General features: G+C 45.5%; 1 protein-coding gene across 1 annotated transcript in view; it reads left to right on the top strand.

Moving 5' to 3' along the window:
• Positions 1 to 24,446: 24,446 nt before the first annotated feature.
• Positions 24,447 to 26,406, top strand: part of VPS13A (vacuolar protein sorting 13 homolog A) — a 208,378-nt gene continuing 206,418 nt past the window's right edge. The window contains 2 exon segments of the mRNA XM_042452020.1: positions 24,447 to 24,748; positions 25,499 to 25,517. Coding sequence (XP_042307954.1) covers positions 24,649 to 24,748; positions 25,499 to 25,517 — 119 coding nt within the window. The 5' untranslated portion in view covers positions 24,447 to 24,648.

The raw sequence follows: 26,406 nt of genomic DNA on the forward strand, positions 1-26,406 counted from the left end.
AAATCCAGAGTTTTGGAAAAGTGGAGTAAGGGGGAATATAATTGCGTATTCAGGAAAAGGGCAAGACAAGTCACAAGACACACTAAACAGAAACAGTCCACACTGCCAAATGGTCCACCCCATATAAGAGTATAGATGGATGTAAGGCTGCAGTCCTACAGGTACATTCTTCATTTATGTGAATGTTTAGACTTTTTCTGGACTCCGGCAGGAATGAGGTGGCAGTGGTAGAGTTGGCAGAAGAAGGCTGCCAACTCTGAGATACCTATTTCTTTGACGTGTGGCATCTGGGGGGAAGGTGTCCTTGGAGCCAAAGTGCTGGTGCGGGAGTAGACAATTGCTTGTACTGCTATACTCTGGAAGCAGCACAGTGGAAGAACAGGTATCAGAGCTGACAGTCCTTGGCTGCTGCTATCATCATTTTTTTCCCTTTGCACCACTCTGTCTGAAGCCATTTATGTCTTTGCTACTTTTAACTTCATTAGCAGAACAGTTGTGCCAACAGGGTTCTGTCCTATATCCAATGGTGTTAGGAGGGGAGTGGGAGGTTGCCGACCACACCAGGTGGCACACAGAAGTGCAGGATGCCACTGCCTAGATCAATATATTATACAGTTCTCCCAAAATATGTCTTCTGGTTTCTCTTCTTTTTTTTTCTACCCCTCCCTCATCCTTCCTCTTCTTATTATTTTGCCAGTAACCCACTATTCATAAACAGTTCATTCAAATGAAACAGTGACCTGCCCATTCATGGCTGCATTAGCATTTCCTCTCCATATAATCACAAACAACAACTAATTCCGAACAATTAATGATTTTCTTCATGTGTTTAACTTAAAGTAAATTACATCTTCAGCAATGAAGGGGTTGTATTTAAAAAATACAATACAATGTATGTTGCACTATAAATATTTTTAAAATTCAAAGAACAAGTCTTGAAGATGAATCTCACAGATCTGACAGTGTTGGTATCTTCGGTCATCCTCTTGAATGGCTTCTGTAATCTTTAAAAGCACATTAGCTGTATTCATCTCAGTAGCAGCCCATAAGTTTTTGTTGACAAGTCTCAGAGATTATTGCACTACACCCTTGGGGTGTGTTCACACTATGAAATAACCCAGGGTTATTTCATAAGTGTTCAAAGTTTACCTGACCATATTTGGTGCAGTTTCGGGGGGGCGGGGGGCAAAAAATCACTTGGCTCAGTGCATTTTGCACCAGGTCACCTACTACATCTTTTTCGCAGCACCACAACAATCTGGACCTTTGGTAACGAGAACTCATTATTGAATCGATCCAGATTGCTTGGAATTGCTTTGAAAATGGAGGCACCTTCATTTTCAAAACGATCTGGTTCATCCGCCGCCTCTTCCTCCTCCTCCTCCTCCTCTTCCCTCTTCCTCTCCCCCTGCACCTGTTGTGCCACCACATCCTCTTTTGTCCTCTTTCCTCCTCTTCCTCACCCCCTCCTGCCACAATCAAATATCTCATGGCATTTTATCTCTATCCCCCCCCCCCCCCGAAGTGTGAATGGCAATAAGAATAAAATGCCATGGAGAAATTGGATTGTGGCAAACATAGTGGGAATGAAGATCCGGTATAGCATCACTGAGGATCTCCTCGGTACTAAAAGGTAAGCGTTGCTATTCCATTTTAACTGCTCTGGCTGCCTCTTGTTGCATTCTGGAATTTGCATTTAGAATAATCAGCCATAGAGGTCTTAGGCCTCACTGAACTATAGACTCCAGAATGCAAGAGAAGGCAACCAGAGCAGTTAAAGTGGAATAGCAATAATTTAAGAGTGAAGTGTGGTATTTTCCCTCTTCTGAGGGAAAACCATCTACAGAGCATGCTCTGTTAGCTGTAAATGAGAAGAGAAGGGGAAAGGGCAGTTGATATTCCCTCACCTGGTTGGAAACAGGTAATGATTTCATAGCATACAGGTTGAGTATACCTTATCTGGAATACTAAAATCCAGAACTGCCCACATGGATGGCTGAGATCATGACATTTTTGCTTTCTGATGGTTCAGTGTATACAAACTTTGTTTCATGCACAGCATTATTAAAAATGTTGTGTATAAAATTACCTTCAAGCTATATGTATTAGGTATATACAATACATAAGTAAATTTCATATGTAGACTTCAGTCCCATCTCCAAATATCTCATTATGTATATGCAAATATTCCAAAATTTAAAAAAATCTAAAATCCTTCTGATCCCAGTCATATCAGATAAGGAAGACTGTACTCCATCTACACTCAACTCTGTTATAATAACGGCTTCAATAACAATTTAGGTTGCACCAGTACTAAACTGAACAATAGCTTGGCATAGTTATAAGGCAACTGCTTGGCCATCTCTTACTGTTGTCTGAAGAAAATGTGTTGTGAAAGTTTAGTTCTGGTGGAAGAGAATAAGAGGGCCAGTCCAAGTCACTGCAGCACCTGAAGCAGAGAACTGAAATAGTGCCTTCTGTTGTGAAGAGATCAAATAGTATTTCCAAGCATTAACAGTCCTTTATCCCATCCCATAGCCAATCATATCTTTACCACTAGAAGAGGTAGCCTTATTTTGCCCAAGCTTTTAAACATGACTAACAAATAGATATTCAGTAATGCTCTCAGCCTCAGAGGAAGGCAACGGCAAAGTACTTCTTCTTCGTGGTCTCTGCGAATCATACAAATGGGTTTCACTGCGCCTGCGCAGTGCTGCTCGGAACCTACTGGAATCACTGGGCAGAGTTTACTCTGCAACATATTGAAACTTTTTGGCGGTAACTCCGCCCACCCGTTATAAGGCCCCTGCCTTCCCGCTCTTTTCCCCAGTTCCTTTTTTCCGCCGCGCGAGCTGCTTTAGAGGAACTTTCGCTTGCTTGATTGGAATCACTTTCGTTTTTGACTTCGGACTGTTTTTGACCATTCTCTCTCTCCCGCCCCTGGTAACTTCGGACCTTCGGACTGTTTGACTTCCCTTTGGATCTCGCTTTTGACTCGCAGGATGTCTCCTCCCTTCAAGAAATGTGACATCTGCAGCGGAAAGGTTCCTGTTCAGGACCCTCATTCTTCTTGCCTCTTTTGTCTGGGCCGGGACCACGACCCCAGGGTCTGCAGCCTCTGTAAGTCCATGTCCTCCCAAGCCCGTAAAAATCGGGAGTCGCGGCTGACGTCCGCTATTGCCCAGGGCAAGATCAGGGAAGGGGACCCTCGCCCGGCGTCAGCTCCTTCGGCCTCTGCTCCAGCTGCCCAGGCTCGTAGCGGCCCTTCGAGCGCCCCTCCTTCTACCTCTCTGGGGCAAGACATGGGGAGTTCGGGCTCTTCTCGCCCGTCGGCTCGCGGTGCCGCTCCCAAACCCCCGAAACATCCCCGCCCATCGGGATCAGTCGGGCAGGACACGGCTCCCGGCCGCATGGAGGGAGTCTCCTCTGAAGCATCGGGGACGTCCCGGGCGGCTTCGGAGAAAAGGACTTCCTCGGTATCTTCTTCTAAGAGGACCAAGTCTAAGTCCGGATCGGACCCCGCACCGAGGAGCACCGTCTCCGAGGAACCCTCGGGCTCGAGGGATTCCGCTGCCTGTACCGAAGATCGTGCTGGCCGTACGGCTACCATCTCGGAGTCCCCGATCCAGTTCTTCCCTCCGGATGCGCCTCCTCGTCACAAGTCAGCCAAGAAGAGGCAGTCATCAGCCCCGGAGACGATTCCGTCCTCTTCGGCTAAGAGGCCCAAATCGACTTCCAAGACTAGCTCCCATTCGAGCTCACCTTCCAAGAGGCGCTCGGACGACGCTTCCCTTCCTCGCAAGTCTCACCGGGAGTCCCGCCGTGACCGCCCGCGTCCCGACTCCCCGGGACGAGTCGACCCTCTGGCCACGCCGATGGTGGGCAATCGCTCACCTACGGGAGACCTTGACCATTCTCCGGCTGGGAGCCGCGTTCGGCTCAGACTGTTCCAACTCAGACTCAATCGGCAACAACGCTCCCCTTCCTCCTGTCGGACGACGAAGAGGTAGCTGATCAGCCACCGAGGTCTCCTTCTCCAGTCTCGCTGGCTCCACGCTCTCCGACTGATCCTCAATATTATTATGACTCGGAGACTGACCAATTCTTTCTCCCAGTCCCTAAGGAGGTGGTTCTTGCCAAATCTGCCTGAGGTCGGGACCGTCCCCGGGATTTGGATCAACCTCGTGGCCAGGAACACCATCGTCACGAGCTCGCTGACCGACCAGGCCCATCATCGGCTCCATCTCGATGTGTGGACAGGCCTGTTGAACACCCCAGACCGTACGCTGCGGTGGACTTGGTAGTTTCGGATTCCGAACCCAAGCCTGTGGATTCGGAATACTCCTCGGGGGATGACGACCCGGCCCAGAACTCTCCGCAGCTCCTGCACCACCCAGAGGCGGCCTCTCCCACGGATGATGTTAGGTCGTTCCTCGAGCATGTTATCAAGATGTCCAGGGCTCTGGACATTGACCTCCAATACCCCGAAGAAGAGGCCAGGGACCCCCTTGAACTCAGGGTCCGCAGCAGGGCCCACTCAACACCTCTGGTCCCCTTCATGCCGTCCTTGGAAGCCCTGGTCAGACGCTCTTGGGACTGCCCCTCCTCCCTGGTGGGGCCGCCTCGCAAGATCGAATCCCTCTATAAGGCTTCGGCCCCAACTGCTCCGTGGCTTACCTCCCACCCCCGACAAAATTCTGCTATTGTCAAGGGTGCCCAGCAGACCTCAACTCAACGGCAAGCGGCTGTGCCGGTTGATAAGGAGGCTAAGAAGGTTGATGCTTTGGCCAGGAAGGCATACGCGGCTGCAGCACTGGCGGTGAAGGCAACCAACTACACCGCTTGTATGGGTGCCTATATTCAGACTCTTATGGAAGGCATCTCTCCCATCGTGCCCGATGTCCCTGATGAGGCCCAACGGACCCTTACGGAGATTAGGGATGAGGCCCATTCCATTGGCGCGTGGCTCATCACCGCATCCAGGAACGTGGTGGAGTGCTCGGGCAGGGCCATGGCGGCCTCCATCGCCCTAAGAAGACACGCTTGGCTGCGGGGTTCGGACCTTAACACCAACGTTAGGTCTACCATAGAGGACATGCCGATAGACGACTCGGGCCTCTTCCATGCCGAGACGGATGACAAGCTGAACTGAAAGTTCAGGTTGAAGGCGGCGGCGAGAAAACATGGTATGTCTGCCCCCGCCCCGGCTCCTTTCCGTAAGAGGTTCCGCCCCTGGCAACAACAGCAGGGCCAGTTTAACAGGTCTTCTTACCAGGACCGGCAATTCCAACAACAAGGGTCCCAACGCCAGAGGTACCCGTCTCAATCCCCATCGTCCTCGGGCCGCCGAAATCAGTCTTCTCGGTACCGGAGGAACCGACGACAGGACCCTGACCAGTCCAAAAAGAGGGCATGAAACCTTCCCGCGCACTTCGCCTCCCCTGGAAGCTTTTTGGACATTCTTAAGCCCTTTATCAACACATGGGCTTCCATTTCTTCCGACTCGTGGGTGCTAAACATCGTCCGTAGGGGCTATACCCTCGAGTTCGAAGAGCTCCCGCCCACCGGAGCTTTCATTTCCACCCCACCCTCGGACACCCTTCTCGACGAAGTGCGCACCTTGATGGACAAAGGGGCGATTTCCCCACTTTCCCCTGATTCCTTCCATACGGCCTTTTTCTCCAGGTACTTCACGGTACCAAAGGCCGACGGGGGCATTAGACCAATCCTGGACTTGAGGGACTTAAACCTCTTCCTCCAGTATCGCAGGTTTCGTATGGTAACCTTAGCCTCTATTTTGCCTCTCCTTCACCAGGACCAGTGGTTCGCGACGGTCGACCTCAAGGATGCCTACTTCCACATCGGAATTCGAGAGTCCCACCGGAGGTTCCTCACCTTCGCCGTCGGCTCCGACGCATACCACTACAATGTGCTTCCGTTCGGGCTTGCTACAGCCCCACGGGTCTTCACAAAGTGCATGGCCCCAGTGGTGGCATACCTCCACAGGAAAGGCTACAGAGTCTTCCCTTACTTAGACGACTGGCTGTTCGTCGCAGACTCTCAGCACGAACTTCAGGAGGCAATTGCATTCGCCACCCGGCTGCTGGACTCTCTCGGACTGGTGATCAACAAGGACAAGTCTCATTTCACTCCGTCCAGACAGGTGAAATTCATCGGAGCCATCCTCGATTCCGAAAAATGCTCCGCCTTCCTTCCTGTGGACCGCTTCCAAGCACTGGTGACATCACTGACACCTTGCATCTCCCACAGAAGAGTGAGAGCCAGGGACGTCCAGATCGTCCTGGGTCACATGGCGTCAACGACCTTCGTGACGCCGTGGTCGAGACTTCGCCTACGCCCACTCCAGGCTTGGTTTCTGTCGACCTTTTCTCCGATGGAGGATTCCCCATCCAAGTGGTTGACGGTACCGAGACCGGTGGCCGCCTCTCTCAACTGGTGGCTGGACGACCACAACGTGTGCGCCGGGATGCCCTTTCACCAACCACAACCGCAGGTGACGCTGACAACCGATGCTTCCCTAGAGGGCTGGGGCGCCCATCTCCTCGACCTAGTTGTCAAGGACAAATGGTCAGACTCGGACAGTCTTCTCCACATCAATGCCCTCGAGATGCTCGCGGTCGAAAAGGCTCTGAGAGCTTTCGAATTCGCTGTGACAGGCAGGGTGGTGCTCTTGAGGACGGACAACACCACCGTGATGTATTACATCAACAAGCAGGGTGGCACCAAGTCAAGGACCCTCCTCAAGATTACCCTGCGCATCTGGGACTGGTGCATACAGAGACAGGTCCTCCTTCAAGCGATCCACTTGCCAGGGGAGGACAACGACTTGGCAGACCGCTTGAGCAGATCACCCTCGGTATGCCACGAGTGGAGGCTCCATCCCGAGACAGTCAGCGACCTCTTCGATCGGTGGGAGACCCCCCCGGATCGACCTCTTCGCGACCGGATGGAACAGCCATTGTCCCCAGTTCTGCTCCAGGAGGCCAATGACCGGATCCCTAGGAGACGCATTCGCCTTCCTGTGGTCGGGGGAACTCCTTTATGCCTTTCCCCCCTTCCCTCTCATCATCAGGGTGGTCTCCAAGATGATGCTAGATCACGCGGACGCGATCCTGATCACGCCATGGTGGCCGAGACAGCCCTGGTTCGCATCTCTTCTGCATCTCTCCAGAAGGTGCTTCCTCCGCCTCGAGCCTCGCCCGGACCTGTTGTCGATCCAGGATGGACGAATTCTCCACCCCGACATCGACAACCTGCCGATGGTAGCCTGGAGGATCCAACCCTAACTGCCTTGCCGGAGTCGGTGAGGACGGTGATCCTGGCTGCTAGGAAACCTTCCACCCAGCGGTCCTATGCCCTGAAATGGAGGAGATTTTGCCTCTTCCTAGACCAAAAGGGCTTGTCTCCAGCACAGGTTTCCACTCCGGTGGTGCTGGAGTTTTTGATGGCACTTTTGGAGGGAGGGCTGTCCCTCACGTCCATCAAGTGCTATCTTTCTGCCATCTGTGCCAAATACCAATTCGGGGGGAGGGTTTCTTTCTTCAAGGATCCCTTGGTGAAGGGGTTCCTGAAGGGTTGTGCCAACCTGTACCCTCCTGTGTCGATGCCAATGCCGGCTTGGAGTTTGGAGTCGGTACTGGCCGCTCTCCAATCCAAGCCTTTTGAACCGATGGCCACAGCGGACTTGAGACTATTGACTTGGAAAACCGCTTTCCTTGTGGCCATCACCTCTGCCCGCCGTGCGGGCGAACTCTGTGCTTTACGGAGGGACCAGCCATTTCTAAGGTTCCACAAGGACAAGGTGGTCCTCCGCACGGACATTACCTTCTTGCCTAAGGTAGTGTCTGCCTTTCACATGTGCCAGGACATTGTGTTGCCCACTCTCGCATCCAACCCAACGTCGGATGGAGAAAGACGCCTGCACTCTCTTGATGTCAGGAGAGCGCTGGCCTTTTACCTGGACAGAACTGCTGCCTCCAGTCGGTCCGAGAGACTTTTCCAATGCTACTCGGAGCCGAAGAAAGGGTTGCCCATGTCTGCGCAGAGGTTCTCCAAATGGGTGGCTGGTACCATCCACCTCTGCTATGAACTGATAGGCAAGCCTCTCCCTGGCAGGGTTCGGTCCCACTCTACGAGATCAGTGGCAGCATCCTCTGCATTCCTGTCAGGGATCCCCTTGGAGGATATCTGCAAGGCTGCTGTCTGGTCCCAACCTCTGACTTTTATTAAGCACTATAGGTTGGACACCAGGGCCATCCGAGACGCAGCTTTCGGGAGGGCTGTGTTGGTTTCAGGGTTGCATTGATTGCACTACTGATGTTTTTGTGTTATACAGTTTACACTGTTTATACTGTTGAATGTTGATTTGCACAAATCTTATGGGATCGGTCTTGCATGACCTCTGTTCCCTTCTCAGGTTTAGCAAAGTTATTGCTATTTGATTTGTGCATGAACAAAAAGACTGACTCTTTATGGTTCAAGGTGTTTTATTGTAATAAATATACCTTTGGTTTACCATAGCTATGGTCTCAGGACACTCCCTCCGCCGCATACCTTAGCTTGTCAGTCTAAACCCATTTGTATGATTCGCAGAGACCACAAAGAAGAAGGACAGGTTGCTTACCTGTAACGGTATTTCTTCGAGTGGTCATCTGCGAATACATACAAATCCCACCCGTCCGTCCCCTCAGTGTCCTGCTCTCATTGGCTCTCTTCCATCGCCTGCTTGGCGGAAAAATTGCGGAACTGGGGAAAAGAGCGGGAAGGCAGGGGCCTTATAACGGGTGGGCGGAGTTACCGCCAAAAAGTTTCAATATGTTGCAGAGTTAACTCTGCCCAGTGATTCCAGTAGGTTCCGAGCAGCACTGCGCAGGCGCAGTGAAACCCATTTGTATGTATTCGCAGATGACCACTCGAAGAAATACCGTTACAGGTAAGCAACCTGTCCATTTCATACACACCTCCCACACGCATATTCACGTATGTATGATTCTCTCAGCTTTAGATGATGGCAAAGGCAAACCTCCTCAGAACAAATACTGATAGAAAACCTTATCATAGGTTAACCTTAGGGCTGTCCTAAGACGGAAATGACTTGAAGGCAGACAACAACAACAGCAACTATGCTGAAGTTTCCAGATGTTCAGTAATGATTTCAAGAACACAAATATATGTAAAAATTAGGAAGGTTTTTTAAATAGATAATTATTATCAGCAATACATTATTTAACAAAATAAGATCCCCCCACCCCCCCGTACATCAGTTATAAATACCTTTGTTGTAGAGTAAGCCTTGTATATTTAAATAGCCTGTGATCATGAGTATAACCTTTCCCGGTGTTTTGTGCAAGCCTCTCCAAAACCGTATGTCCAGGCTCAAAGAGCAAGATTCAAACAGTCCTTGCATGTTAGATGAGCTTGTAGAAATTCAAACAAGTAAAACACTAAATCCTTTCTTTTTTTCCACTGAGAGAAATTAGTTCATTGGAGAGAATAATTACTGTAGCCAGGCTAGAATAAGCACCACTGTGTCTGGAGGGCGCAGGTGGTTTTAGAATCAAAATCCAGTGGCAAGGGACAAGGCTCAGACAAGCTGTATGTCTAATCATTGCTCCATGTAGATGGGTGGGCCTCTGTTCCTCCATTTTTACTCTCTACATTTCCCACAAGACTTTCTTAATTTTGACATATTTTATCGCTCACATCAGTGATGACTGGCATCAAGCCTCTCAGGAGTTTAAAGTAACTTTCTCCTCTTCTGTTTCCTGCAGAAAAAAAATATCTGTGATCGTTGCCCTCATTTTGGGGAAGGCTGGTTTTTTTTTTAAAATAATGCAAAATAAAAACTGCTGTTAGCATTCATTAGACTACTTGGCTCCTCATTTTAAGGCAAGGTGGGTTGCTTTGCCATGTGGGTTTTAATTACAGAGATCTATCACTTTATTGGATAACAACTGTCCATCTGCTACACTCCTGTGTGAAATAAATTAATGCAGAAACACATATTCAACTGCCTCCATTATAGCTGTACACAATAATCCTCAAACTACTTATTCCAGAGCAGTTCCCATGAGGTCCCAAGTTTTCAATTTAAGGAGTAATGATCAAGCTATAGATATGCTATACTAGATTGCTGTTCTTCTTCGTGGTGGTGCTATCATTATCATCATCATCATCATCATCATCATCATCATCATCATCACATCTTTCAACCAAAATTAGGATTTGAGGAGGCTTATAAATGAGAACAAAAAATATAATTAAAACCTAAAAATTATCAATATCAAAATGGAATTAAATTGTAAATAATAATAAAAACAATTGAATACAGAAAGTTAAAAATGGCAAAAAGCAGTTCCCAAGTAATACAATTAACAGGACAGTACCCTTTTAATAGATTTTAAAACACACACCCACACATGCATCTCTCAAAATCTGTTGGAATAAATAAAATCTTTGCCAGCCTATTAAGGGAAAACAAGCAGGAGACCATTCTAGCCTCTCTTGGAAGGGAATTCCAGAACTTGGAAGCAGCCAGTAAGAAGACTCTGGTCTAATCTGTACAACAGAAATAATGCAGCTCCATGCTATGGAATTCTGGGATTTGTAGTTTTGTGAGATATTTAACATTCTCTGTTCAGTCACACAACAAACTGTAAATCTTAGAATTCCATAGAAGGAAGCTATGACCATTAAAGAGTGTCAAACCGCATTATTTATCCAGCGCAGATTAAACCTTTATCACACATCTCTACAAAACATGCCCATGAAGGTGGTGGGGCTGAAAAGAAGGACCTCCCCTGGAGATCTCAGTGCCAAGGCAGGTTCATATGGGGAAGATCCTCTCTGTCAGATAACCTGTACCTGAATCACACAGGGCTGTATAGCTTATAAATAGCTCTTTGAACTGTCATTGCTGGATAATTTAACCAAATTTACTTTGGAATTATAACTTCTCATTTAATCATAAATGTATATAGAAAGATCTAAAGGAATAAAACTGTTATCATACTTTAACTATTTTGGTTATGTGTACCATGTGCCAAATCTTGGCAACTGTGCCATGTCTTATCCAGTAAATCTGGCTGCTGTTTGTACCCATAATATGCTACATGATGTCTTATAGTCTGTCAAAAGTGTCATAGTCATGCATTAAAGGTGTTGTAAGCATAAGAACTGGAGTAAGGGGTACAGTAATTAGCTGCATAGAGTCTATAGCAACAGCACAGCATTTAGCAGTCATGTCACTTCCAGGCAAGTCTCCTGGCAATTGCCTAATAGCAACTCATAGCAATGGGCAGCAATATTAAGAGGGCAGCAGAATCTGTTCTTTCTTTCTCCATTGCGCAAAAAGGTCAGGTGAGGGTCCAAGCACAAAAGAAAACAAGAGTTATCTGTCCCTTGTGTACTTGATTATATCATGATACAGTAGAGATGAGCTGTGTCATAAAAACTGTGAGAAAAACATTAAAATCCTGTGCAGTACACAAGATTAACAAACATTAAAATTTCAGTTCCAGTGTAACTCTTACGTACAATATGATGAGGAGATAGAGGCATTAAGGAAATGGACACAGATAGAAAAATGCTTAAGGAAGCACACTTTCTATTATTTTATTTCTTCACTAGCTGTTTAGTTTGGAATTGCCACCCATTGTCCATTTATATCTTACAAAGTCTATAGATGAAATCACTGTTATGTTATCCTTTTCCAATATTTCATTTTTCCTAAGTGGCTGGAGATAGTAGTGCTGGAGAAGTGCTGCTGCACCTAACAGGAAGAAACAACAAGGGGTTTTGTTTAAAGGACATTTGGTACTTTGCTGTTGTGTGCCTTCAAATAATAGTGACCCTAAGGCAAACCTATCGTGGGGTTTTCTTGGCAAGTTTCTTCAGAGGGTGTTTGCCCATTGCCTTCCTCTGAGGCTGAGAGAGTGTGGCTTGTTCAATGGTCACCCAGTTGATTTACATGGCCAAGCTGGGACTCAAACCCTGTTCTCAGCATCATAATCCAACACTCAACTACTTCTGTGTAATTGTTACAGATGAAATTTAGACATGGGAATCAAGATACCTGGATAGCACAACAGTATATTAATTAATTATTCTTCCAAGTAACTGGAAAAGCAAAACTTCACCAGCATCCTTTGTTGTTAACTGCCCTTGAGTCAGCTTCGACTCATGGTGACACCATGAAAGAGATGCCTCCAAGACCCACTGTCTACACCTGTTCTGTTCAGGTGCTACAGCCTTTGGTTGTGGCCTCCTCAATTGAATGTATCCATCTGGTATGCTGTCTTCCTCTCTTTCTACAATCCTCCACCTTTCTTAGAACTATTGTCTTTTCTGTTGAGCGATGCCTTCTCATGATGTGGCCATAGCACAACAACCTCAGTTTAGTTATCTTGGCTTCCATGGAGAGCTCAGGCTTGATTTGTTCCAGCTGTTGCCTGTTTGGCTGTTTATGATATCCTCAGAACTTTTCTCCATCACCACATTTCATACAATCATTGAATCGCAGAGTTGGAACAGGTAACAAAGGCCATCCAGTCTAAACCCCTGCCATGAAGGAACACAAAATCAATGCACATTTCACCACACTCTGAGGCAGTGTGTTACACTGTCAAACAGCTCTTACCATCAGGACATTCTTCCTAATGTTTACATGGAATCTCTTTTCTTGTAGCTTGAATCCATTGCCCTAGTCTCTGGAGCAACAGAAAACTAGCTTGCTCCATCTTCAATATGACACCCCTTCATATATTTAAACATGGCTATCATGTCATCATTTAATTTTCTCTTCTCCAGGCTAAACACACCCAGCTCCCCAAGGCACTTCTCATAGGGTATGATTTCCAGACCTTTCACCAGCTTCCTCTGGATATGTTCCAGATTGTCCACATCCTTCTTGAATTGTGGTGCCCAGAACTGGACACAATATTCCAGGTGAGGTCTGACCAAAGAACAATAGAGTCCTACCATGACTTCCCTAAACACTATACTCCTATTGATGCTGCCTCGAATTGCATTAGTTTTCTTAGCTGCTGCATCACATTGCTGATTCATGTTCAGCCTGTTGACCACTAAGACTCCTTGATCCCTTTGTACGTACTGCTGTCAAGCTAGGTGTCACTCATCCTATATCTGTGCATTTCATTTTTACCACCCAAGTGTAGTATCCTACATTCTCCCTGTCGAAATTCATTTTGTTGGTTTTGACCCAGCTTTCTAACCTGTTAAGGTCAATTTGAATTCTGATCCTGTCATCTGGATTATTAGCAACCCCATCTAATTTGGTCTCAAACTGGATTATTTCTGCAGTGTGTTTTGGACCTATGTGTCCACCAGATGGTGCCATTTAAATAACAGAAAAGATTTTTGGGTCAGCTAGATTTCCTTATTTGCTTGATTGTTCATATTTATTCAAATAATTTACTCAAAATGTTTATCCTTCTGTTTCCAGGTTCTGAAATATCTGAAATGTTCCCCCCCCCCTTGTATGCTCATTAAAAAGTACCATGTAGAAAGCAGTGGTAATATGTTTTGGAGAAATGAATTCTGAATTCTGTTCTTCCCCTCTGGCTTTCTTGCAAAACTGACAATATAATAGAAACAGAGTACAGTGGGCCCTCCACATTCCCTGAAGTTAGGAGCTCAGTAGCCCACCATCCCCTCGTGAAAGTGGGCAAATAACACTTTTTAAAAAAAAAACTGAAAGAACATGTCTCTAGGAATCTCTAGGTCCTCCAGTCTATGGTCAACATCTGTTGGATGTTGACTGCTGGAGGACCTACAAATGCCTACAGAAGTGTTCTTACTAGAGGGTTATTCAGGTGCAGTACATACAAGCCTTTTGTGCCGTACCGGTGCCGATTCTAGGATTAGGGATTGCGCGGCAACCACACAGTCCATAACCCCAGCACAGCGCGGCAGTGTAACAATGTATACATGGGTGCCGCCGTTGTTATGTAAGCACTGGATGGCATCTGCACGTTGCCATATGGCGCTTACATCACAAGTGCACCATTGGCGCACTCATGACATTATTGCGGCACTGGAAAAAGAACCCGGTTACACATGCCAATTCTCTGAGGACTTTACCACACCAGCTTCATTCTCATAGTAGTCATGATAGGAAAAATAAAATGGGAACATACTGCTTTATAGCCAACCATCATCTCACCTCAGTCAAATGTGCAATTGGGGCTGCTCCTGCATGACACTTTCTTCCTGAACTCTCCCTTAACCCCACTTCCCTGTCTTTCCTTATCCAGCATGCCTTTAGGGATGTTTTTGTTTTCCATTTTTCTGTGCAGTTCTGGAGCTCCACTGCCCCCTGTAAATAAAAAAAAGAAAGAAAGAAAATAGGAAAAAAGATAACAGGGCACTTCAAAATAGCAAGAGGAGTGGCAAGAGGAGGGGACACTGTGAGGCCACCTAACTGGCAATCATGCAACTGTCCCAGGAGTGACATTTTGCATCTGGGGACTTGCATGACTGCATGGTCATTCACATGTTTCCCCATAAATGAAAAGAGATGCTTGGGGACATGGCAAGTACGGGTTGGAGGTGTCTTCATGCGATGAGTATTGCCAAAGCTGCTTCCTTCTCAATCATCACAGTTTAAAATCCACATCCAGTAATGTCCTAAGTGTGCTCACTATTCCAAAAAGTATATACATATGAGTATCAGCTAGAAAAACCAATGCATGTCTTGGCTGCATCAACAATATAGTGTTTAGGTCAAGGCAAGTAATAGTACCACTCTATTCTGCTTTGGTCAGACCTCACTTGGAATACTGTGTCTGGTTCTAGGCACCACAATTCAAAAAGGATGTTGACACGCTGGAACATGTCGAGAGGAAAGTGACCAAAATGGTGAAAGGTCTGAAAGCCATGCCCTATAAAAAGTGTCTTAGGGAGCTGGGTATGTTTAGCCTGGGGAAGAGAAGGTTAAGAGGTGACATGATAGTCATATTTAAATATTTGCAAGGATGTCATGTGGAAGAAAAAGCAAGCTTGTTTCGTGCTGCTCAGAAACTAGGACACAGAGTAATGGATTCAAATTACAGGAAAAGAGATTCCACTCAACATTAGGAACAACTTCCTGAGGTAAGAGCTGTTTGACAGTGGAATATGCTGCCTCAGAGTCTCCTTCTTTGGAGGCTTCTAAACAGAGGCTGGCTGGCCATCTGTTGGAAGTGCTTTGATTGTGTATTCCTGCATGGCAGGGGGTTGGATTGAATGGTCCTTTGGTCTCTTCCACCTCTATGATTCTATGATAGTTACTGAGAATAATATGGTTTGGATGATTCTAACTTTAGTGAACAGTTGTATATCTTTACTCTTTATTTATTTATTTATTTATTTATTTATTTAGCGCTGTAGATTTGCACAGCGCTGTACATAAAAACAATAAATATAATTGTTCCCATGTTATTTCTGCCTCTGGTGCCTTTAAAGAAATAATCACTAGGACCATGCTTACTGTCTATACTTAGCCATCCTGAGTGAGAATGTAAAGTCCTGTTAGACCTTCTTACTTAACTGTGAGTGTCTGAGTTCTCATAACATTAATAAACACATAGAGATCACATTTATTACAATCAAACATGGAAAGCTTTAATGTGATACATAATGTTGTGAGAGGGACACCATTAGAGCCTGATATTTTGTAGTTATTGTGTGAAGAATGAACATACATCCTTGTGAAAAGCTATTTGTGTTGAGTGGAGTTGCAGCACATATTTAATTATAACTGTTGCAATATATGGAATAAATTGATACCTTGGGCACTTGTGACTCCTCACCAGCTACTTGCAGCATGTATGAATCTGCCTCACCATGTATGACATTGGCTTGACTTTGTCTTTAACTTTAAGCATATTGAGACAGCTTCCTCAAACAGCAGGTGCTGAGGGCCTGAGAAATAGTAGCACAGTGTTCTGGAACAGAGCTATGTGTTTTCTGCCTTCAGTTGAAGTGGGAGAATGCTGTCTCATTGCCAGTGTTGTGGTTTCAAATGCCAGTTCAATTACCACTTGTATATGAAAGCGGAATAAATCTTGTTTTCCATGCCAGATATCTTGGGCTAGTTCCAGGTATTAAAGGTAAAAAGGCAAAGGTAGTCCCTTGACATGAATATCTAGTTGTAACTAACAGTGAAGAGGGCAGTGCTCATCTCCGTTTCTAAGCCAAAGAGCCAGCGTTGTCTAAGGACCGCTCTGGTGGTCATGTGGCCAGCATGACTGTAGTGAACGCTGTTACCTTCCCACTGAGAAGTGGTACCTATCTATCTACTTGCATTTGCGTGCTTTTGAACTGCTAGGTTGGCAGAAGCTGGGACTAGTGATGGAGCTCACCCATCATGCAGCACTTGGGCCTTGAACTGCCAACCTTCTGAACTTCCGATCATCAAAATTGCCATCCTAACCACTAAGCCACTGCATGCCAGGTATTATGGTATTTTAAAAGGCTGAGACTGTGAACCAGTCTCTCTCTCTCTCTCTCTCTCTCTCTCTCTTTTGGTGAAGTTAGAATCAAAGAGCCTTTCTTGTTAGATCTTAGTGTAACTTTGTTAGAAAATGACCAATAACACTAGGGGTCATGTGTTGCAAAGCACCCCTAGATCAGCTTCGTTAGAGTATTCTAAAGTACCTGACTCACTGCTGCCACTTGCTAAAACACTATTTATTGCAACATGCTTGTGCATTTTGGAGTACAAAGGAGATGCCAAATCATTGACAGCAGCCTTCAATTACACATGAGCAAGACAGATCCATACTTTGAGAAAGAGAGGAGAGTTTTGAATTTAAGGATATCTGTGCAGTTTCATCTATATGTTTCTGTTGATGCTGCATTTTTAATTTGAATAAACACTATTGTTTGGACATACATTAGGGCAGTGGTTTCCAACCTTTGGTCCTCCAGATGATTTGGACTTCAGCTCTCATAATTCCTGACTGTTGGCCAAGTTTGCTGGGGCTTCTGGGAGTTGAAGTCCAAAACAAATGGCAGGACAAAGGTTGAGAACCATTGCCTTGAGATATCTGATTAGGATTGAGGAAGATCCAGAGTGGAGTCCCAGATTTTCCAGGTTGGGAGTGTGCCAAATAATTTGCATTTTCATATTTTACAATGTTTCCACAAGGATTAACTGTTTAGTTTGGTTTGAGTATTGGATTACAATTCTGGAGAATTGTTTCATTCTCCACTTGGCTATGGAAAATCATGGTGATTTTGGCCAAGTCACACTCTCAGTCTCAGAGGAAGGCAAAAGCAAAACCCTTAACAAATCTTGCCAAGAAAACCCGATGATTAGGGTCACTATAAGTCTGAAATGACTTGAAGGCACATTGCATTTTATTATTTTAATGACTGATGTGTTTTAATACTGTAATAGATTAATTCTGTTTTAATGCTCACTTTCATATGTTTTTAATTGTATTGTTCTTTTAAACTGTAAGATGCATTGAATCCCAATTTTGGGGGGGGGGAAAGCGGGATATAAATAAATATAACAACAACAGCTTAGTTATACAGTAAATTTAATTTGTAAACTTAAAAAATATAAGATTGCAAGGGGAGAGAGGAATGAAAGCATGCTGGCTGTTGACCATTGTTCCTAAAGACATGAGAGTACTGGAGAAAGAGAAAGAGACAGCTTTGAGAAAATGCTGCCCCATCCCTGAGTTCATTTGGGAAGTGCAAAGTCTGGCTCCTGTATGAGCCACTCATGTTTTTTTTTTACCTAGCTACCCATGTAGCCATCTCTCTCCCATCTGTTACTTAATCATTGGGCTTTGCTTGTAACTGACCCAGTGGCCCTCTTTCCTTCTCTCCTGCAACAGACTGCCTTGTACATCATGGCAGGAGAATTCATGCATTTTCCGCAGAACCTAAGCCCAGAAACAAGAAGCTCTGTTACCAGCAAATCCCCAGCTTCCTTCTATGGCCAAGTGGGGATTCAAAACCTGTTCTCTAGTGTTGTAGCCCAACACTCAAAGGAAAATCACATCCTGAAACCTGTTGAAGTGACACTGAACTTACAAATTCCAGGGAAGGCCAGGATGGCAGGAGTTCAGTGTGTGGATTTTGAATTAACATTATACCATTGCTGGAGACATGATCAGAATGTGTTGGAATATAGAATTGTGTCAGAGCACTGGCCCTCATAACCAACCCAGTACAGCAAGGTTTGAGAACTTTTGGCTCTTCATATGCTTGATCATACAACTCCTATCAGCCATAACCAGTTTGGTCAGTGATGTTGTTATTATCATTGTTGTCACTGTGTGCCTTCAAGGTGTTTCCAACTTATGGCAACCCTAAGGAAAACCTATCATGGTTTTGTTTTGTTTTTTGCAAGTTTCTTCAGGGAGGGTTTGCCATTGCCATCCTCTGAGGGTAAGAGAATGTAACTTTCTCAAAATCACCCAGGAGTTTCCACAGCCAAATGGGGATTCAAATCCTGTTCTCTAGAGTTGTAGCCCAACATTCAAACTACTCAAACCAAACAGTTTGTCCTTGTGGAAACACTGTAAAATATGAAAAAAGCATGGCTGAGCTGGCATTTGAACCCAGGTCTCTAGAGTCATAGTACAACACCCAAACCACTACACCACACAGGCTCTCTTGGTCAGTGTTAAGGGATTTGAAAGCTGAAGATCAAAATATTTAAAACATCAAAGGTTCTCTACAACTGCAGTGTGGTCTACTGTGACTGACAGAATCTTTATGGGATCAAAGAGGTAGACACCTTGCCCAGATCTGCTTGTGGAGTGAATGTGAGTTCATCTACATGGGAGAAACATACACTAAAATATATGTTTCATTCCTTTTCTAGTGTGGCTCCTTCAACATCTTTGCTTACACTGCAGTTGTTCTAGCAGTCAGTGATAACTACAGGTTCTCTGCATGAGTGCTGTGAGATGTATTGATGGAGGGAGTTTATATCTAACAAAGACATTCAATATAGCTAATAGATGCAAACATGTCTGTTATTCAATAGATTGATAAAAGTAAACATCTTTTAAAAGGCAGCAATTTATTATATTATTGACGTTTTAAATTATGGAAATAAATACTGGCAAGGAATGGCATGATTCAACTATATTGCATCTAGGTTTCCAGGAAATAAGAAGTACTGCAGAAAAAAAATCAGGGTGTAGAAATATCCAATTTTACTCTTGTGGCAGATTGAGAAATGCGAGATGTTATTATTTATAGTACTTTCCTGGCAGAGTCATGAAATCTTCCTACAGAAGATTATATTTCAAGAACATAAAAAAAATTCATAAATCTATGCGTTCTTCTTAAGAAAGTATACTGAAATAAGTTTGTGACCTGGAAACCACTCTGGGCATCAACTCTTTTGCACCACAGGGCCACAACTCACCCAGTAGCCACCTCACTTACCTGCCCTACCACATAGGCATGCCATTGCTTTTTGTTTAGACTATGCCAGTATCACCGTTTGATTAGAGAGTGAAGCTTAGTATATCAGATGGGATGGGAGAAAGGAAAGCAAGGCAGAGAAGTTGGGATAATGAAGGGAAAGTAGATCTCATCCTGCCTCATATAACCAGACATTGGGGAGGGAAGCAGTAGCTTATACTTAGAAAACAACTAAATAGATTTATGTGAAATTTGGCAATGCAAAAGAGATCAGGCTGGAAATAATCTGTGCCAGTTTTGAAGTCAAAAAGGTAAGAAAATGTTTATTTATACATATTCAAATCTTTACAACAACCTCCAGCAGTCTGACAGCTTTCTGCTTATTTTCCTTGGACTGTCACTCTTTGAGATATTGTGGGCACTTCCCATCCACAGGGGGTTTGTTCTGGGGACCACTGTGAATGTGAAAAAATGTGGGAGCTTAAGCTCATATTAGTCAATGGGTGGCAACATGTATGATGTGTGTAACCTGCATCAGCATAGCTGTGGAACTCAGCGCCTTTGGCTAATATGGGGCAGGATGATCAGCCAGAGCTCCAATCTGTGGATGGCTAGCCTGCCAATATAGTAAACCAATATTGTTTGCAGCCGGATATTTACAATAAGGAATAATAGCTTTAGTTGCATGATAGTATCAGTGGCATGGACTCCATGTGTATATTCCAGTAAACAAACAAAGATGGGATTTACACCAAGCATCCTCCATTGACTATCATCTAGCTCCAAGGTAGCAATGAAGCTAAAATGTACCATAGGTTCATTGGAAATAACACCATACTATATCCATATCACTTAAATAAATCATTCACCAATGAGATGGCACAAACAGGTGCAATTTCCCTGAATTTTGGAGCCTCGGTGAACATGGAAATCTCCTTTTGGTAAGTTTTGTTTTCATAACTATCTTCTTCTTCCTCCTCCTGGAACAGAGAAGAAAGACTTAAGAGAGGGAAGTTGTTACAAAAGTAAGAAATAAATGTAGGAAGAATACAGAACAATCATTTACATTTCAAGGACCCAGAGTCCAGGTTAAATGTGAAAGAAGAATCGAAGAAGATATGACAGCAGATGATAAAAATTATTTATGGCATCTGAGGGAGGAACATAAAATTAAAAAAAAAACCTCCCTATAAAACCTTGGATCAGCAATGTCTGCCAACAAAGTGGAGGCAGAATCAAATATTTGCAGAGCCAATGTACAGACAGAGTACAGACAGAGTAAATGACTGTGACTTGAGGAAAGGAGAACTATGGAACTTATTGCCACACAAAAATTGCTAAGGCAAAACTTCCCACACTTTCCAAAGAGATATGAAATATCAAGAAAAAAACCTGTCCATACTTAAAATTGTGGCAAATTCTGCCTCCATCTACTCTTACTGTTTCTGCCTCCATTATCACCTTTTTGTGACTGTGGTAAGATATTGGGGGAACATAGGGGTCATGCAGACTGGCAGCTTTGAGTGGCTAAGGCCGCTCTCCAGTGCTGGTAAGTCCCCAATCAGTGTGGGACCATGGTAACCACATGGTCTGATCCTGATGCAGGCCACCGGCGTGGTCCTGAGTGGGATACCAGCAACGAGCGGACATTCTTCACTCTGATTCTGTCCAGCTTTTCCTGGCCAGGCACACTATGCAGTTTATCAGACAATGGAAATTGGAAGTATAATCCAATAGTAATCTAGTGCATCTTTTAAAAAAAGGTTTTGCAAAAAGATGGAAGAGTCATCGGGAAGACATATTTCTTGGTTGACATATTTCTTTGTAAATCATCACATCACAGGTGCTTTCAGCTGCTACTAGTTAGGAGGCATTGGGCAGCTGCTGCATCTTTTTTTAAATAGGTTTTGCAAAAAGATGGAAGAGTCATTGGGAAGACATGGGGGGCCGCAAAGAGAAGATGTCATTGTCCGAAACCCTCATAAAATTCCATGCACGGAGCCTAGCCTGGAAGAAAATTAAAACCGTACATCATCACCATGAAAGCAGCAGAACACTAATGATATCACTAGATGTTAAAGGCAAAGCCATATCAAACAGCATACCAAACACTACAGCACATGAAAAAGGCCTGGACAGAAGTGCTTGGCATGAACTACAGTGGTCCCTCCACATTTGCTGGGTTAGGAGTGAAGGACCCCCATGGATGTGGGAAAAGAGTAAATGAAAAAGCCTACTATTCTTTTCACCTAAGAGTACACCTCTCTAGGAATCTCCAAGTCCTCCATTGCAACTCTATGGTCAATATCTGCCAGAAGGTGATCATAGAACCATGCCGGAGGACCTACAAATGCCTAGAGAAGTGTTTTCTCTAGGAACTTCTACGTTCCCCAGCAGAACTCTATGGTCAACTTCAGCAGAGTTGCACTGGAGGACCTAGACAGTCCTAGAGAGAACATATTAATGAAATCCGTGAATAATCAAAGCCGCAAATATCAAAGCGGCAAATATGGAGAGATGAATGTATTGTGTCTCACTCAACCCATTTTGATTATTTTTATTGTCAATTGTTTATTTTAATTGTAAGGTGTATAATTCTTTTTTAAGGGGGCATGGGGATATTATATATTGGACTGTATATTGTATACTGTATATTGGATTGGTTTTTAGATGTAAGTCGCTTTGATTGTTTGGCAACAGAAAATAAAGTTTTATTATTATGGCTGTTGTTATTGCTGTTCTTTTGCAAATTGCTGTTTTGTTTTGGCCAGTTGGCTGCAGTGTTTTTCTCTTTGATGTTTTAATTTTGCAAACCCTTCAGGAATTAATTGTGAACAGGGTAATTAAATAAAGAGGTTACTAAAATGCCAATCCAGGGTTGCTCTGCTGACAACGCCCTGGGTGGCTTCCCATCATGGGGCGGGGGGAACAGGCCTGGCAGGGTCAGATACCCAGATCTCACTTTACACCAGCCTCCTGCCCTTCCTACTCAGCCAGCCTCATTGGCTCCCAAATGTGCGCAGAGCCCACGCCTCCTCTTCCACCAGTTGGCTAAGGCACTCCTCCTCCTCCTGATGGATGTTCCCTCTAGCCTTGCAAACTGCAGCAACCTTATTTATATGTATAGCAATTTGCAGCTGACTTGCAGCAGCCACCATGATGGAGGCACCCAGTTACTAACAATGTGCTGCGCATGAAAAATGTATAGCCCTAACAAAGGGGCAGAGATGTTGCACTGCAGCAACACAGACGTCTAGCAAGGCAGTCCAAGGCTCCACCTGAGAATAAAAGGAAAGTGTGTGTATGTACACACACACACACACACACATATATGGGGTGTGAAGTGTACTAAAAGGGTTGCCATATGTGTCTATGTATATGGCAACCTTTTTAGTGCATATCCCGTCTCAAACATAGTCATAAACATACACACACATATATATATGGGGTGTGAAGTCTTGTGTAGTAAAAAGGTTGCTGATATGTGTTTTAGTGTGTGTGCATGGCAAACCTTTTAGTACAATTCCTACATAAACACACACACACACACACACACATATATATGGCATGACAACTGTACTAAAAGGGTTGACATATGTGTATTTGTGTGTGTCAACCCTTTTAGTACACTTGTGTTCAATTCACATCCTATACACACATGCGGGACATTGGACATAGTATATAGCAATCCTTTTAGTACACTTCACATCTCTCTCTCACACACACACACACACATATATATATATGTGAGATGTGAATTGTACTAAAAGGGTTGCCATATGTGTGTGTACTGCAACCCTTTTAGTACAATTCACATTCTACACACACACACACACACACACACACACATATATGGGCTGTGAAGTGCAGTAAATGGGTTGCCATATATGTGTGTATATGGCAACCTTTTTAGTACAATTCACATCCTACACACACACACACACACACACACACACAGGACGTCAAGTGTACCAACAGGGTCACCATATGTGTGACAAGTATGGCAACACTTTTAATACAATTCACACACATACCCCACACACAATATATGTATGTATGATTCTGTCAGTCTCAGAAGATGGCAATGGCAAACCCCCTCTCAAGAAAAACCCTGTGATAGTCACCCGCCATAAGTCAGCCTTGAAGGTACATAACAAACACGTTCATGTATGGCAACCCTTTTGGTACATAATAATAATAATAATAATAATAATAATAATAATCATCATCATCATCATCATCATCATCATCATCATCAGCGGAGTACATAGAGCAGAAGTGCTGAGGTATGGCGACATAGGTCCAAAACACACTGCAGAAATAATTATTATAATCCAGTCTGAGACCGCCTTAACTGCCTTGGCTCAATGCCAGGGAATTGTGTGTCTGTCTGTGTGTGTGGGGGGGGGGGGGGGGGGGTTAGTTTTAGCCTTCTCTGTCAGAGAGAGAACTCTGGTGCCACAATGAACTACAATCCCCAGGATTCCCTAATACTGAGCCAAGGCAGTAAATGAATACTCAGAGAATTTTATGGCGGCGGCGGCCGCCAAACGTGACAGAAAACCTGAGATATGGGCTTGGGCGGGGCGTGGAGACTCTCTGAGCATCCACAATGGAGAAATAACGCGTTTTGGCAGCGCTTTAACTGCCTTGGCTCAAGGCTATGGAATTCTGGGAGTTGGAGGGTCCCCACAACAAACTCCAACTCCCAGAATGCCATCGCCTTGAGCCAGGGCAGTTAAAGCGCTGTCAAAACGGGTTATTATTTCTCCAGCGTGACGGAGCCGAGCAGCGTTATATTTTCCTCAGCAGGACAGTCAGGTCGTGTGTGTGTATGTATCTGCTTATGTGAGGAAACGGGGTCATTTTATTTTTGTGACACAAATACTTGAGTCTGCTTGGAGGAGGAGGAGGAGAGGGACGGTTTAACGGGCACTGGAAGTCTCGCGCGAGCGACCAAGAACGCGACCGAGCGCGCGGCGGCGGCGGCGGCGGCGGCGGCGGCGCGTGAAAGAAGAGAACGGCGCGTGAGGGCTTTGAGGAAAGGAAAGGACTGTCCTCCTGTCTTCTTCGGCCTCGCCTTTTCGTGCGCATGCGCAGTCGGCCGGGCACAACACGCCCCGAGCCAAGCGGCGCCTTCTCTCGTTCTATTCCTTTTCGTTCGCTTGGCCTTAAAGGCAAGGCGAGTGTCGGTCCCAGGGAAGGAGGGGAGCCCTCCCCGCGGCCCCCAGGATGGTGTTCGAGTCCCTGGTGGTGGACGTCCTGAACCGGTTCCTGGGCGACTACGTGGTCAACCTGGACAGCTCCCAGCTCAACCTCGGCATCTGGGGAGGTGAGGAGGAGGAGAAGCAGCAGCCCCAGCCCCAGCCCCTCCTGCATGCCTCCCTCTCCCTTTCCCCCGGTGGGGCTCGGACTCCTCCTCCTGTGTCTGGGGCCAGAAAGAGGGCGAGCAGGTGACACTCCTGTAGATGTAAATCCATGCCCAAAATGGAGGACGGTTGGGGAAAAGGGAGGACGTCGCGACACAGTCAAGGATAAAGATAGTAACATAAACGTAAACTCATGCTTCTCGGTCTTGCTTAAAATGGAGGGCATTCTGAATTTGTACCTAGAGAGAAAGGGAAAGGAGGGAGCGATGTGGGCGAAGGGGCGCCCTTCTTCCCTCGAATGGAGGGCTATAGGGGGCCACGGGGTTTCCCCTCAGGGCTGGCCGGTCACGTGGGCGGCGCCTTAGCCCCGCCCCTTTCAGGCCTCGGGCCCCTTTTGGAAATGGCTGGGGCCCCAGGCGGAGGAGGAGGGGCGGGGCTTATCGTGGGACCCGGAAGGAAGGAAGGGGCTCCTCCCCTCTCCCTCTGCCTGCATTGGGTCAGACTCAGGGGCTGGGTCGGGCTTCACGTCGTGGCTCCTTAAAGGCTAACGCCTTCTCTCTCCTGGACGCCAGAGAGTTGGACTTTGAGGAGGCAGGGAGACACACAATTCAAAGACACAGCCTTGTTAGTCTGTAGAGAGAGCACCTTTGAGACTCACTGAAAGAAAGGAGTGGGCAGCAGGAGCTTCCCTAGACTCAAGTCTACTTCCTCAGGTGCATTCGTCTTGAGGAAGTAGACTTTACCAAAGAGCATGCTGCCAACTTCTTTCTTTCAGTCTCAAAGGTGCTACGAGATCTCTCTACCTACAGATTGTACAGACGAACACGGCTATGTCTTTGAATTGTATCTTTATTGTATATATTCATACACACACATATGTACAAATGCACCCGAGGGAGAAGACTTAAGTCTAGGAAAACACATACTGCCAACTTCATTCCTTCAGTCAGTCTCAAAGGTGCTGCAAGATCCCTTTGCATGCTGATTTTCCACACTAGCACAGCTATACTTTTCAATTCTACACACACACACACACACACCACTCTTGAAAATCAACACAAAACTTGAGAATACTTCCACGATTGACATTTTTCTAAAATGGGTATCTTGGAGCCCATACAGACAGGCCAAAATAAAGCTGCTTTGGGTCACTTTAGAGGTATGCTGTTTAAATGATGCATGCGTCCTAAGAAGCCAGGAGCTTCACCAAAGCCATGTGACTGGAGCGTCGTGGCTTTGATGCAGCTTCCAGACTCTTAGGACGCATGCATCATTTAAACAGCATACCTCTAAAGTGACTCGAAGCAGCTTTATTGTGGCCTGTCTGTATGGGGCCTTAGTTTTATAGTTGTATCTTTCCCATAGGATTTCATCTGTCCTTGAGTGACAGTGTCAGAAAGCCAAGTTTTTGTTGTGTGCCTTCAAGTCGTTTCTAACTTAGGGCAAACCTATCCTCATGTTTTCTTGGCAAGTTTCTTCAGAGGGGGTTTGCCATTGCCATTCTCTGAGGCTGAGAGAGGGTGACCTGCCCAAGGTTGCCCAGGGGGTTTGCATGGCCGAACCGGGATTTGAACTCTGTTCCCTAGAGTCCTGTCACGCTGGACCTTTGCAATATCCTCAA

The sequence above is a fragment of the Sceloporus undulatus genome, chromosome 2 (assembly GCF_019175285.1).
Source record: "Sceloporus undulatus isolate JIND9_A2432 ecotype Alabama chromosome 2, SceUnd_v1.1, whole genome shotgun sequence".
Lineage (NCBI taxonomy): Eukaryota > Metazoa > Chordata > Lepidosauria > Squamata > Phrynosomatidae > Sceloporus > Sceloporus undulatus.